Source organism: Coenobita brevimanus, chromosome 14 (assembly GCF_032717465.1).
Source record: "Coenobita brevimanus isolate Jiangsu-jjx chromosome 14, ASM3271746v2, whole genome shotgun sequence".
Taxonomy (NCBI): domain Eukaryota; kingdom Metazoa; phylum Arthropoda; class Malacostraca; order Decapoda; family Coenobitidae; genus Coenobita; species Coenobita brevimanus.
This window is the reverse complement of record NC_136967.1, coordinates 30,583,504-30,599,231: the sequence shown is the minus strand read 5'-3', so window position 1 is coordinate 30,599,231 and position 15,728 is coordinate 30,583,504. Positions and strand designations below refer to the sequence as shown.

At 42.7% G+C, this 15,728-nt stretch overlaps 1 protein-coding gene across 1 annotated transcript in view; it reads left to right on the top strand.

Moving 5' to 3' along the window:
• Positions 1–466: 466 nt before the first annotated feature.
• LOC145390334 (uncharacterized) overlaps positions 467–15,728 on the top strand; it is a 69,024-nt gene continuing 53,762 nt past the window's right edge. The window contains exons 1-2 of the mRNA XM_080265294.1: positions 467–699; positions 1,098–1,152. Coding sequence (XP_080121420.1) covers positions 467–699; positions 1,098–1,152 — 288 coding nt within the window. The remainder of the gene's footprint in view (positions 700–1,097; positions 1,153–15,728) is intronic.

Here is a 15,728-nt window from a genome sequence, read left to right as displayed (position 1 = left end):
CATCCCAGACTTATCATTTATTAACATGCACACACACAAATGCGTGTGTAACTTTAAAGGGAGAGTAAAACTGTGAAAGAATTACGAAATATTTAAAGAGGTAGCATCCTCAGTGCTCAGCTGTGTGGTAGCGCCGCATTGCCACCACGCCCACCTTCTTTTATTTTATTATGTTTTCCTGGCTATCGGTTTGGGAATATTGTGCTGCAACGATGTATTACACTGATGGCAGTACAAATGATTAAAAAGCGCAATTTTGGTTGTAACCTGTCAGTATGTCATTTAAGTGGGAAAAATAAATGAAGAGTATGTGGCAGCAAGCGGCGTGTTGCGACCTCCATTCCATGACGGCGGCAGTCTGGGCTGAGCCAGTGTGTGGGGAGGACGTAGTCGCAACTCATTCCTCATCCAACCTCTTCTCCCATAAGTTTTGTAGTCAGTGGATGTATATCAGTAGTGAAGAGTGATGGAGCGAGGTGCCGGTGGAAGCGGCAGCGGCAGTGGTAGTGGTGTGGGTGATGAGAACCGGTGCGCTTGCGGCAGGAGCCTGCAGATGCTGGGCGTTCATGTCACCCCCACCACTGGCGGGCAGTTCCAGCTCCGGGTGGCCGCCACGGACTCCATTGAGTTCCTGCGGCGCCTCGTCTCGAAACGCCTTCGTGTACCGAAGGAGCGCATCTGTCTCCTCTACCGCGACAGGTGCGTGACCCTAGCCTGTAACTTGAGCCCTGACCAGCCTTCGGGCTACTGTCACGGGCCTCACTCGCTCACCAAACCAATCAACCAAAATTAAAACAGGACATCCGCACCGTGTCCGGCTCGTCTCACCCAGCTGGAATATAAGAACGTGATGGTATGCTACAAGAGGAAATAGGATCTCGGTTGTGTGGCTGGCGGCAGAGCTCGGTCGAACCTCAATTCTCCACCCGCCACACGCAAACTACTAAATGCATTGTTGTAGAGTCGTCAATACTTGTCCGTCATTGTAAACACAGTAAAAACAGTGACAGTTTCAGGGCTTACCTTAGGTAATTGTCATTATGCAACACGTAACCTGAGTAGTTGATTTGAGATTTTCTTTAAGTTTTTGTTTATAGTGCAGCGCTCCACCCTGCCTCCACTCGCTCCACTAGAACCCACACTTACACCTGGGTACCTCAACCAAAACTTTTCGCTTACCAGTTTTTCACACGTCATGTTCTCTGAACTTCTTCAGCATTATAAACGTTGTTCGCTTTTTCTCAGGACTTTGCGTTTTGTTCTGAAAGTATTACAAAAACGGGTAATTGTTGCATGTTTCTTAATTCTGCCCTTGGACACCATTCCTGCAGCTACGTTAATATTCCTACAGTAGTTCCTGTCTAAGGTGATTTGACAAAAATTAACGTTTTCATAATATACTTTTTGTGGTTCATAGAGACGAGTTCGTGCGAGCTGTTTTCTCCAGGAGCGCCAGTAACAAAAAAGGTTAATTATAAAATTATTTTTATTCTGGGACCAGGATTGACTTAAATGTGGCAAGGTTTGGTGAGTGAATAATAGGCTATACGTGTTTCAGTACAAGAAACTACCCATAACATTACCATTACCCCACCAGGGGAAACAGGGAAGATAAACCCAACTTTTAAGTTTATACTTTCGTCAAAACTTTTTTTTTTTTCATTTCCAGCACTCCTGTATTTGCAATATATATATATATATATATATATATATATATATATATATATATATATATACACAGTATACGCACACACACACACACACACACACTCATGGGCGGAGGTCTTCTAAATTTCCTACTGAAATGGGTCTGTCACAGGTTCATTAGGACAGGGTAGAAGTTTTCGTCCAATATGAATTGGGGGCTTCCAACGGTGGGATTAGTGGCAACCCTGTGTGGTTAAAATAACAGGGGATCTTGGTTAGGTTGACGTGATCGTTAGTAAACAAGCTGCCTCGGGCATCCAAGGAGCTTTCTTTAAAATACGATAAGATAGGTAAAAATTATTTGTTTTCTATACATTTTGTGCTCTAAAATAACCTTTGGGAATGTAAGAAGGGTGGAATTGCCTCACCCGTATAGGAAAGTTTTAACCATTTCTCTCTCTCTCTCTCTCTCTCTCTCTCTCTCTCTCTCTCTCCAGTATATTTTCATATGTTCTTGTTCTTTTGCGGTAGGCTAGAATTGTATCAAGGTGAAGGTAAGTAGCGGTGATGGAACTTGACCTTTGGTATAATGGATGACTTTCAACATCAGAACCAACCAGCACATGGAACTCTCAGGTATACAGTATACTCGATTTTTTTTTTTTTTTTGTCAGTTGCGGTGATCACTTTTTTTCTATTTTGTGAGCTTGACTGACATATTTGTAGTTCCTAAGTGATTGAAATTTGATACTATAATTGTCTGTTATTTTGTGGTGAGACTAGGTATAGGTTTCCCTGTGTGGCTGTGGTGGTGTACTTGCCGTATGTGGCGTGTCTACAGGAGTTTCTTTGTCCGGTGGTTGTGACGTCGAGGTATAGTCCACTAGACGAATTATAAGTACTTTCTTCCCGGGCTGGCCGCCATTTAAAAAGTTGTGTATATTGGGTTCGTACACCCCATCATGTGCCGTATATGAAAAGGAAACGTGATTGAATTCCTAAGATATAAAATTGTTTGGTAAGATTTTTTTTTTTTTTTTTTTTTTATGTTGAAGCGAGGCGAGGGGGGAAAAGTCTTATATCGTTAATTTTATATTTTTGTTCAGCTGACAACTAAACTTGTCAGTGCGGTGGCGCTGAAGTTGGTGCGCGCGCGCGTGCCCGTGTGTGATTACCAGCCGCGATAGCAAAGCTGGCATTGTTTTCAGTTTTTGTGTGTGTCTGTTAGCACGATAACTTCGCAACCGCTACAGATATCAACACAGAATTATATATATATATATATATATATATATATATATATATATATATATATGTGTGTGTAGCAGGGAAAAAAAAAAACGATCACGAGTTCGAAATTGGTGAAAGTAGGTCAGGGTCTGTGTGTACAGTACCGGTATGTTGCCACGATAACTTCGCAACCGCTCAAGATATCATCACAAAATTTTACAGGTGTGTAGTAGGGATGAAAGTCTTCTGCGAGTATTGTTTTCAGTTTGTCTGTCTGTCTGTGTGTCTGTTAGCACGATAACTTCGCACCCGCTCGAAATATCATCACAAAGTTTAACAGGTGTGTAGTAGGGATGAAAATCTCTTACGAGTTCGAAATTGGTGAAAGTAGGTCAAAGTCTGCGTCTGTTACCACTATAACTTCGCAACTGCTGAAGATATCACAAAGTTGTACAGGTGTGTAGTAGGGTGATTATCTCCTACGAGTTCGGAAGTGTTGAAGGTAGGTCAAGGTCAAGGTCATATTCCGAGCCGCACTATAGATATGTATCGACCCGCGACTGGTATGATCCCCCCCCTTGGGGGGGGGCCTCTAGTGCCGCTAGTATTCACATATATTGGAAGAGAAGTTGCATTCGTTACGCATTACTGAACGCCTTCCCGACATTCTGCCGTGCTGAATCTGCTTTCTTGTGTAGAAATCGACGCGTCTGGTTATATGCAGTACTAACCGTCGTTTTTCATGTAAGATTTGGTTTAGGTTTAAGTGCAGAGCTTGCCCTCGGATGTTGTCATGCTGTCTGTGTCGCGAATGATTAGTTTCTACATACTTAAGTTCTGACGAGTTGTGGCCATTATTTCTTAAAAGAGCCCCAGTATGTACAGTATGTCGAACCCCCACGATTTTGATTAATTCTTTGATGGTCCTTTTTTTTTTTTTTTTTTTATGTAAGCCATGGTAATTGCTGATCATTACCATAAATTATTGGGAAAAATGCTCGGAGAAGATATATTGTGTATGTGTTCATAGGCTGCCGAGCTTATTAAACTTACCGTACCGATTTCCCGTATGAGGCATAGTCTGGACCGTGGTTATTTGTAGGTAAACTTGGTACCATACCTAGGCCATTGAGTAGTGAATCTTTTTTTTTTTTTTTTTTTTTTTTTTAACTACCAGTAAACATGCGTGAACGTCAAATATATCATCAGCCTTACGAGGATTTGTAGATTTTTTTTTTTTAGTGATTTGCGAGGTTAAGAGTATTAAGCTGAATTTTGATTAATTGTACAGCTACAAGGACAATACTCGGACTGAACACATGCTTCTCATTTTTATATTAGCCTCTCTCTCTCTCTCTCTCTCTCTCTCAAGAACAGCCGCGTTAGATGAAACTTGACCTTTTGAATAGAAACCCTTTACTATTAGGGCTAGAATTTCATCTTTCATTCCCGCCCTCTTTGTTCGTTGTCTCTTCCGAACCCTTTTTAAAAAGCCCATTTCCTCATTTCCCTTCTATCTGTTTCACCTCTCTCTCTCTCTCTCTCTCTCTCTCTCTCTCTCTCTCTCTCTCTCTCTCTCTCTCCGTGTTTCACTCTTGTGCTGTCCGATTTTCCCTCTTCTCCTTTCGTTCTCTCCTCCAGTCTCATTTCCACCACTTTCCTCCCTCCATTCCTTGTATCATTCCTTCCCTGTCTCTCGGACACCCCTTTCCTTCCCGTCCTCTCCATCTCTCTTAGTTTCTCTTCTTTTTCTTCCATCCCTCTCACTTCTATTCTCTTTCCTTCCTCTCTCTCTTCCACCACTTCCCTTGCCTACTATTCCGTATTTTCACTGCCATGTCATCTCTACATATTTTCCTTGTTCGGCATATTTCTAGAGTCTTCATCTCCCGTTCTGACATTTTATAGTACACTAGTTTTCCCATCATTGTTTTCCGTGGCTTTTTCTCACCATTTAACCTGGTTTATTTTCCTTTTGGCTTTTTCTTCCAATTATTAATTTCATTTTTTTTCTGGGTAGGCTGTATTATCCCTTTGGTGTTTTCTCATTCGCAAGTTTCCTTTATCATCCTTCCTTTTGGTTATTCGCCCCCCTCCCCCCCCTCTCTCTGACTACTTGTTATCAACTCTCAGAAATATTAGGTTTCATCCACCATTCCCTCACCATCAACTTCCCCGGTTTTCCAACCACACCCTCCACCATATTTTCCTACCACACAACCACCGTTTTCCTGTCACACTGCTCATACAAGTACAGTAGGTCTATGTGTACCACTACAGCCCTGCCACACTGTGTCTTCCTCCAAATTCTGGTCGCACATTCTTTATCAGTGTTTTCCTACCCCATTATATCTACCATCAATTTGAGTGACTATCTTTACCGCCGTGGTGGCTGAGTGGCTAGCGTTGTTGACTGCGAAGTTGCATCCCCGTTAGCGCCAGGGTTCCTATCCTGGTGCATGCAGCAGACGTCACTCGACTTAGGTTTTCAGCCACCCTTTGTAAGTTGGTAGGTAAAACGAGTACCTGGTGTAATAATAACACTTAGGAGGTAACTGTGGTAACCTGGATGATACAGCGGCCTTGTATACCAGGATAATGGGTGAATAACCCACAACAGGCTCAAAGGCTATCATGGAGAAGATTAACACTGCGGCTAGGATCCTGTCCCCCCGTTTTACCTTAGCTTTACTACTGTTTCCTTACCCGATACCATACTGTCTACCGCGTTTTCCTACGACACTATAATAAAATTTCCTACCATATAATGTCTACCGTTTTCCTACCACACAGCACTACCATTTTCATACCGTACAATCTCTACCACCATTTTCTTACCACATTACACCATTTTCTTACCACACAATCCCTACCACCATTTTCTTACCACACAGTCTGAGCCACCACTTTCTTACCACACTATCTCTACTGCCTTTTCCTACCACAGTCACTACCACCATTTACTTACAACACTATCTCTACTGCGATACCATTTTCCTACTACACTAACAATTTTCCTACCACACTGTGCCACCACATTCCTACCACAATTTCTATCACCATTTTCCTACCACACTGTCTCTAGAACCAGAATCTTGCCACACATTCTCTGCCATCATTTCCTACCACACACTGTACCACCATTTCGTACCACACTACCAGTGTACCAAAATTTCCTACCACACCATCTCTAGCAGTTTTCCCTGCACACAGTCCCTCTCTCTCTCTCTCTCTCTCTCTCTCTCTCTCTCTCTCTCTCTCTCTCTCTCTCTCTCTCTCTCTCTCTCACCATATCTACCACCACCAAATTCCTGTCACTGTATACTGCCACCGTCTCCACTCCCTTTACCACTGTGCACCACCCAGGCTATACTATCCACCTCCAGTTTCGTACTCTGAGTCATCATTATGTCACTATTCTGCCACTACCGTGTCTCGACTATAATCAGTCCTTCATAATTTGTATTCAGATGCGATTCTGTTCCGTCGTTATAATAACTAAAAGTTCAACCAGCATTTCAGTTCTGCATACCATTGTCACTTTTTTTTTTTTTTTTTTTTTTTAAATAAAAGAACGGAGGAAGGAAAAACAAATGAGTAAAAAAAAAAAAATCCATACACCAGATTACTGGTGTCCTCTGTTCATAAAATATCTGTAACAGTTGGACTTGAACAGTTGTGGGTTGAAATTTGGAGGGAAACAACTCTGAGGAAGCGAGTTCCAGAGAGATGCAGTTCGGGGAATGAAAGAATTCTGATAGGCAGAAGTTCTGCAATATGGCTGAGTGACAATCCAGTCATGAGCGCTACCAGATGCCCGTGTAGCACAAGGGAAGGCATGGAGAGGTGGCACCATGGACGCAACTTCGTCTGAGCATTTGCCAAAAAAATATCTGTAAAATAACGCAAGGGAGGCAACATTCCTTCTTACTTGCAGGGGAGGTAGTTTATATGTAATGGCAGGGTTGTTAATGATTCTAACAGCATTATTCTGAATTTTGTCTAGTTGTCTTAATGTAACCTCTCTAGAACCATTACACAAGGGTGAGCAATATTCAAGCTGAGAGCGCAAATGACTCTCTTAAATTATAGCTAACTGCTCATCGGCGAAGAAGTTACGGACTCTGTACAATAATCCAAGTTTCTTTGAGGCGGTTTTAGCAAGTGATCTGACATGAGAGGTCCAGCTGAGGGCACTGTTGAGACGCCAAGAATTTCAATACTTTTGGAGATGGGAATATTAGTAGCACTGAAGGTAATGTACGAATCTGGCAATATCTGTATTAGTAAACTGTATATATTTAGTTTTACTAGCATTAAAAGAGACAAGGTTGTTTTGTCCCCATTCACTGATTGTAGATAGATCTTGATTTATGGAGATGGCTGTACTGAGTTGAGAGGTAGAGATATTAGACTTTGTAAATGAATGTCTGAGTGTGAATGAACTTTGTAGTATTGAGTCATCTGCATATGAGTGAATGGGATTGTGGGTGACAGATTAGAGATCATTAATATGACCCAGAAATAGGGTTGGCGCCAGAACTGATCCCTGTGGCACACCGGTGTTAATTGAATGGAAATTGGAATATACATCATCTACTTTTTTCCTGTCACTAAGATATGAAGAAATCAAAGGAACAAAAGACGTTAGTCCATAGCAAGGGAGTTTGGACAGCAGGGAACGGTGCCATACTCTCTCGAAAGCTGTAGAGATATCAAGAGCTACTGCATGAGTTTCTCCAAAAAGATCAAGTGATTGGTGGATGGTATGAGTTAAGAGATTGAGTATGTCAATGGTGGATCTTTCGTGGCGAAAACCATATTGTCTATCACTAATTAAGTTGTTGGATTCAAGATGTTTAACAATGTGCTTATTAATTAAAGTTTCAAATACCTTACCAAGAGCAGATGTGACAGCTATTAGTCTGTAATTGGAGGGGTCAGACGAACTTCCTTTCTTCGGAACTGGGTGGATATTGGCTTCTTTCCATGAATTTGGGAATAAAGAAGTACGTATCCATAGTCTGAATAATTTAGCTAGGACAGAGGCAAGTTCAGGGGAACACTTTTTCAAAACAATTGGCGGAATTCCATCTGGGCCTGGAGCTTTGTTGGTAGGTATATTGTCTAGGATGGATTTTACGTATCTTGTCTGTATTTTAAGTGGGGCAATTTCAGGAGAATCAAGTTCCAGTACTGGGACATTCTGGCTGTTGTCGTCTATGGTAGAGTTTCTGGCAAAGGTACTAGCAAAGATATCTGCTTTCCCACGTGGGTCATTTGTATTGTCGCCATCTGAAGATTTTAGTGGGGGAATGGAAGATGACTTGTTAAAGTTATTATTGAAGGACTTAAGAGTTGACCAGAATATTCTATTGTCATTACAATCCCAATAATTATTAAGCCACTTTTCTTATGATCTGTAGACTATCACAATCTTATCAGTCATTGTGCTATATTGCATTTCTGCAACGCAACACTGTATGACAGTCCCTACCGTTTTCTCTACCACCAAGATTATACCACTATCCTTACCACTGTATCAACTATCCTTACCATAACCTCTACGTCCAAAATTATATAGGCTACACCGCTCACCATATCAGCAGTGTACCAGTTTCTCCTCCATTATTTCTACAAGCAAAACAACATAGGCCATATGGGTACCACTACGGTATTTGTACTACTGTTAACACCGTTTTTAGCTACATTATACTGTGCCATATTTTGACTGCCATAATCTCGACCATCTTTACACAGCTGTACAATTGTACCACCATTACTGTTGCAGTCACCCATATTACCTAGCAGTGATTTGCAAGTAACGCTACCAGGAAGCCACTCGCTTAACCCAGTAGTACGAATAGCACTCAGCATTGCTTTATGGTACAGTTATATGCTAAAATTTAAACCATATTACTACTGTTGCGTCTTTTAACGATGATATCTGTTTGTATTTTATTTTTGCAAGGTCATCTACTAACACCTCCATGTCGAAAAGATCATCCTCAGCTGAATACAGTTACCATGATAAAGGCCTCTGTAGCAGTACCGGTACGGTATAATAAATAACGTCGTTGGGCTGAAGACGGTAACCCTGTTTCTTAGTTACATAATTGAGGGAGGGGAGAGTCAGAAATAGGGAAAGAAAGCGCAAAAGTTTAAGACTCATCCAGAGGACCCAGTGAAAAATACATTCCGATTGTTTATTATTTTTCATGCATTGCCCTCATTATCTGATATTTGTTTATAACTTACAGTGCTGTTCCACTTACTCGTATCTAGTCATACGTACTCGCGTGTGAGCACGTGTAGTGTGGTATTGCCAACACTCCACCCTCGATTTGTCGTTTTGTAATCCACTTACCATATTCTGTCAGTTCCTCCACCATCATTAGCATTACTTCCATAGTACAGGGGCTTGTTTTGAATAGTACCCTATATAATTAAATCAACAGTAGACATCCACACCACTGGGGTGGAACATGGTTGTATTGTTTGCCATATTCGGCTACGGTACATTTAGGTATTTTCGGAAAGCGACCAGTACCCCTGGAAGACAATTTTTACGAGTTTCGAAAAGGTGAGGCATAATCTAGCTTAGCCTAGGCTGATAGGCCACGGTGAGAAACACACACACACACACACACACACACACACACACACACACACACACACACACACACACACACACACACACACACACACACGAGCATTGCTTAATTCCTGTATACTACAAATAGGTAAATAGGTAAATACACACACACACACACACACAGCAGCTTTTATATCATGGTCACCTAATGGGGTCGATCTGGTTAGATAGGGTAAATGCAGGAGGAAGAGAGCCTAAAGAACCTATTTAAGTACTCGACCTTACTTCATAATTTCTTACAACACTTTTTACATGCCGTTGAACAGTTTGGTTAGTAGCCTATTCATTCAGCCGGGGTGGGTGGGTGGGTGGCCAGGGTAGGGTGGATATGTGAATGGGGTGGGTGGCCAGGGTAGGGTGGATATGTGAATGGAGTGGGTGGCCAGGGTAGGGTGGATATGTGAATGGGGTGGGTGGCCAGGGTAGATGGTGTCGGTGGGCAGAGTTAGTGGAAGGGATGGGTTAGTGGGTGGCCCGAGGTGCGAGAGCAGGGTGGGTAGATGGGGTGGAGGGTGGGTAGGTGAGTGGGCATTGTTGGCCGGTGAGTGGGTAGGATCCACTTCGTTGGAAGTGGCTGGATGTGTGAGTTCCAGAAGGGTATGGCAGAAGACTGTCTTACCATGCCGGTCTTAATTAAAATGTTAAATATATACGTACTGGGAGTGAAGGGAGTTATTAGCTCATTCAGTAAAATTTTTTCATGAAACAAGCACCATCAGGCATTAGCTACAGATAAAAATACTCCAGTGAAGGGGTTGCTGTCATTGAAATTGAATGCCAGTTTATACTAATATTTGTTAGCCAAAATAATAATAATAATAATAATAATAATAATAATAATGTTGAGTGAAGACAAAGGGGAGCTGCAAGGCTTGGTGGATGAGTTTGAGAGAGTGTGTAAGAAACGGAACCTAAAGGTGAATGTAGGGAAGAGTAAAGTGATGGTCTTTGAGAGAGGTGAAGTTAGTGAATGTACAGCGAGGTTGGATGGTGAGGAATTGGAAAATGTGAGTACGTTCAAGTATTTGGGTAGTGTGATGAGTAAGGATGGAGGTTTGGAGGATGAAGTGCTTGAAAGGGTACAGCATGGAAGAAAGGTTGCTGGTTCCTTGAAAGCATTGATAAGAAACAGGGAAGTGAGCATGGAAGTGAAAAAGTTACTACATGACAGTATTGTGATACCAACTCTAACGTACGGAAGTGAAGCTTGGACATTGTTGGAAGGACACACGTCAAGAGTGAGAGCAGTGGAAATGAGTTATTTAAGAGGAGCCTGTGGAGTCACGTGGAGAGACAGGCTGACGAATGAGGATATAAAGGAGCGTTGTGGTGAGGATGTGGATGTGATAGGAAGCGTTATGAGGAACACACTGAGGTGGTTTGGCCATGTGGAGAGGATGGAGGGTGAAAGACTGACGAAGAGAGTGTATGTGAGTGAGATGGAGGGGGGAAGAGGGAGGGGGAGTCCGAGGATGAGATGGAGGGATGGGGTGGAGAGGTATATGAGAGAGGGGGGTGTGAGTTGGGAGCAGGGCAGTGAAATGGCGGGGGACAGGGCGACTTGGAGGCGATTTGTTTGTGGCCACCCCAAACGGGATTGAGGCGTCTGGCAATAGATAGATAGATAATAATAATCCGTAAATCACTTGGATACTTTGTTATTGTGGTCTGTATGCATACAGTGACTTGATAATTGTATGATCACGTGACTCCATCAATAAGCACATCAATTCCCTGCCATATCCCGACCCGGCAGTTCCCACCCGCCCTGCCTCCCATCCCCTGTAGCTAACTGAAGCACGAGCAGTCAGTCCAGCGTTTCAGTATCCTAACAGTTCCATTCCATGTGTTTGTTCGTGCGTCTCTGAGTTTATGTACATTGTTACCAGATCAAAACTTTCGCGAAAGAGAGGTGGGATGAGTTGAGAGTGTTGTTCTTTTCTGAGTGACTAAAACGTCATTTTGTAAGTCAAGGATTTGTATCTATGGTATGTTAACATGTACTTAGCAGCCTGGTAACGTAACTTCCCTTTAATGTGCAACAGTACTTTATTAACAGAATGTCCGCTTGATCATGTTTGAGTAAATTTCTTGTTCTGGTTAGGTTGAGAGTGTCCCACGATGCACCTGTAAAGTATATAATAGAACCTTGTTACTTGATGAACTGTGTAAAGATCATAGAAGTACTGTAAGGTTATTTTTCAAGTTTCCTTTTGCATTCCATTGACTCGTCATTGATATGGATCCTTAGAGACAGAGATCTCCCCTAACTGTTCGTGTGGGTGGGTGGGTGTGGGTGTGTGTGTTAGCCTCAGCTCACCTGTCCTCGCAGACGCAGATGTTTGAGGTAGCAGAGTGGACACCTGTGCACAGGTTCCCCCTGCGTTATCGATTAGTCATCGCCTTTTGCAAAAGTTCACCCTATTACCGGTACGTTTTTTTTTTTTTTCTTTATTAGTTTCGTTTATTAAGTTTCTTTTTTTTAGCTACCGTATTTGTGGCTGTCAGTTCGGCAGTTCCTTTGCTGTCATGTTTCTTGTATAAATAATTTTAGACTGAATGATTTTATATCAGTTATTTAGCTTAGTTTTTTTTTTTTTTTAGAGTGTTGTTAGGGAATACCGGTAGGTTTAGGTACCACTCCCTGAAATGAAGTGTTGATTTAGGTTTTGGGTACTGTGCTGTGTTCTGCTCTGAAGTTTGATGTTTCTTAGTCGATATTTTCTAGTGCATTAAGCCTGGCTTTTATTGTTACAGCCTTGTTGTATTATGTGATGTAGTCATCAGCTGTGTATTGTTTTAGCTTCAGGGCTGTGGTTGGTTAGCTTGACGTTCTGTAACTTTTGTTAAGGTTTCATCCTAGCACCTTTAATTTTTAGTTTACCGGTACTTTTTTTTTTTTTTTTCCGGGATGTGTGTTGGGAAGGGTTTGGTGTGTGTTGAGGAGGCTAGGAGAGGTGGGGGGGGGGCTGTCAATGATAGGAAAGTGATTAGGGAACGATACGGCATCGTGTGTTGCAACTTGCAAGTGAGGATGAGAGTCTTTCGAGGGGGGGGAATTCTCGCCTTTTCCCATTCTAAAATAACGTATGTATTTGTAATGCATATATGTAATATGTATATTATATATATATATATATATATATATATATATATATATATATATATATATATATATGTATGTATGTTTGTTTATAGCCTGTATGTATATTTGATATATATATATATATATATATATATATATATATATATATATATATATATATATATATATATATACTGTATGGCTCAGTCGGTAGAGAGGTATATCTGATATACTGTATATATAATATATGTATGTACCGGTATATATATATATATATATATATATATATATATATATATATATCTATATACCTAGGCTGCTTCCCCCAAGGAAAGGGAGGTAGCCGAGACAGGACGACTCACTCTCCATTTACTCATCCATTCAAACACATTCATTCGCATCTTAGCCCCAAAGGGGAGAACGGACAGATATATATACACACACACACACACACACAAACACAGTATACATGGCTCGGTCGGTAGAGAGGTGGCTTGCAGTCCTAACGGAACCGGTTAAAATCCCCGCTGGGGCAGGGAACAATTTAAGGATTTGAAATTCATAAAAAGTAAACTTTACTGATCTACCAGAAGACCCGCCGGCACGTAAAAACACCCCCGCTAATACCAATACACCAGTCTTGTATGAGACAGCCCTAGCATGTAGTCAATATGGACGGTGGGTGTTAGCGCCGAAGTGGTGACGTGGAGATGTAGAACTACTGGGCCATGGGGATATGCCCTGGGGATAGGCCATGAAACCTTTGCCCAGAGTCGGACACGTTGAAATATATATACTCACCGGAACATACCGTGCACTTTTTATTCCTCCTCATAACTCTGGCTCTTCTACCTAGTCCTTCGTTCTCCATCTCTTCTCCTGCGTAACTCACTTCGTGTTCATGTCACACTTATCTCGTTATACTTTTCCCTTCTTTGCTTCTCCACATATCGCCTTCTCTTCCCAGTTACTTCTGTCACCCACCGTCCTTCTTCCTTGTCCATTCCTCTTCCCATTTCCTCCACATCCCGCATCTCTTCCTCCCCCTATATCATCATCTGTCTCTTCCTCTTCTTTCGCCACCCCCAGTCCTCATCACCTGTTTATTCCACATGCGTCACCACTCTCTCCCTATCAGTCTTTCTTTTCCTCATCTCATCTGCCCTCATACTCTCATCACGCCTTGCGTTTTCGGTCTCCTTCGCTACGCTCCTTCAGTCTCCTTCCCTCCTCCCATCTTTTTTCTTGCTATTTTCTTCCCATCCTCTCATCTCCTTTTCTCCTTCCTCTCACCTCCCCCTTCTTCCTTCATTCTGCTTCACCCCCTGCTCTCCACTCCTGCCATCCTCTTCCACTCTCCCCTCACCTCCCAGTCCTGCAACCCCCTTCCCTCACCTCCCAGTCCTGCAACCCCCTCCCCATAAAGTTTTGCGAGAAAAGTTGCAGCCAGTGGGTTCAAAACCATTCCCTATCGCTGTTTCGCCTGCTTTCGCCTGCTGTTTGATTTTTACCACCATATTTTTTTGTCTTGTCTTTTATTTATTTATTCTGGAAACTCGCCAGTAAAGCCGTGGCAGTTGCATTTTCTCCTTGCATTGCTCGGTAAAAGGTGTAATTGCTCTTTTGTGTAGACTTGCGGGAAAAGAATTTGGGCAGTTTGGGGTCTAAAAGTGTGTTTGCGGGTTTGCAGTTTGCTGGGTATAGCTTGTAGTGGTGGTGTGGTTGGAGATGTGGTAGGTTAGCTATTGTGTTGTGGTGGAGTTGGGTGTGGGGTAATTAAAACTGCGGTAATCAAATGTACGGTAGTTTGATTGTGGACGAAATGTTACCGATAAAGCTGTGGTTAGTTGGGTATACGGTAGTTATACAGCAGTTTGGTGGTTTGGCTGGGTGACACTGTGGTGGTTTGGTTGAATAGGCCTAAATGGATTAGGTAGGTCTGTGGTTTATAGCTGTGGTAGTAGTGGGTTGGCTGGATGTAGCTGGTGTGTGGTTTGGTTAAGCACGGTATGCCTGAAGCAGTAGTTGTATTGTATAGCTAGTTCGGTTTAATAGGACACTATAGCTGTCTACTGTAGGCATTGTTTGGTAGTCTTGGTAAGGCTCGTATGATGGTTGTAGTTAAGTAGGGTACAGGTACCGTAGCTAGAGTGGTGATTGGTTGGTCGTACCAAGCCGATGCGGGTGGTTGGTTGGGTATGACACAGCACCGTAGTTTGTTATCGCCCTCCTTTTTAGCAAGGCGGAACGTTAATGCTTTTGCCCCTGTGTGTGTGTGTGTGTGTATGTGTGTGTGTGTGTGTGTGTGTGTATGTGTGTGTGTGTGTGTGTGTGTGTGTGTGTGTGTGTGTGTGTGTGTGTGTGTGTGTGTGTGTGTGCGTTCCCGATATATCTCTTGAACGGCCTGAGCTATCAGCTTGAAACCTTCAAGGTCCCAAGATACGGCCAAAATCTTGGACGAGTTTGAAAGTGGGCACTCGGAGTCAAGGGCAAGGTCACCAAAATGGCCGCCAAAGGTCATCTATAGTAGCCGCAGCGAGAAATGAACGCTGTGGTGGGGCAGGCGGGATGACCGGGGATTCCCCCACTGTAGCCATATCCACATGTCACCGACCATCGGCCACCGCTGCAGCCCCGCTCCATGATCCTTACCCTGTGTCTCTGGCTTTCTCTTTCTCTCTCGGTTTCTATATAAACTGGTGTATTTCCGAAACTAATTATGAAATTATTATGACTTTTGTTCCACACCACCACTGAGGTAAAAATCAAGGAGAGTTTTCTGTATAAAGGTTTCCCCCCCCTCCTAAATGTGGCATATGAGCAGGGGAGTGCGGCCTTGCCGATACCTCCGCCTGACCTATAATTATACACTCGCCAGAACTGACCTGCCCTCAGACAAGGGGGGGGAAACCTTTATACAGAAAACTCTCCTTGATTTTTACCTCAGTGGTGGTGTGGAACAAAAGTCATAATAATTTCATAATTAGTTTCGGAAATACACCAGTTTATATAGAAACCGAGAGAGAAAGAGAAAGCCAGAGACACAGGGTAAGGATCATGGAGCGGGGCTGCAGCGGTGGCCGATGGTCGGTGACATCCTACCTCTATGGT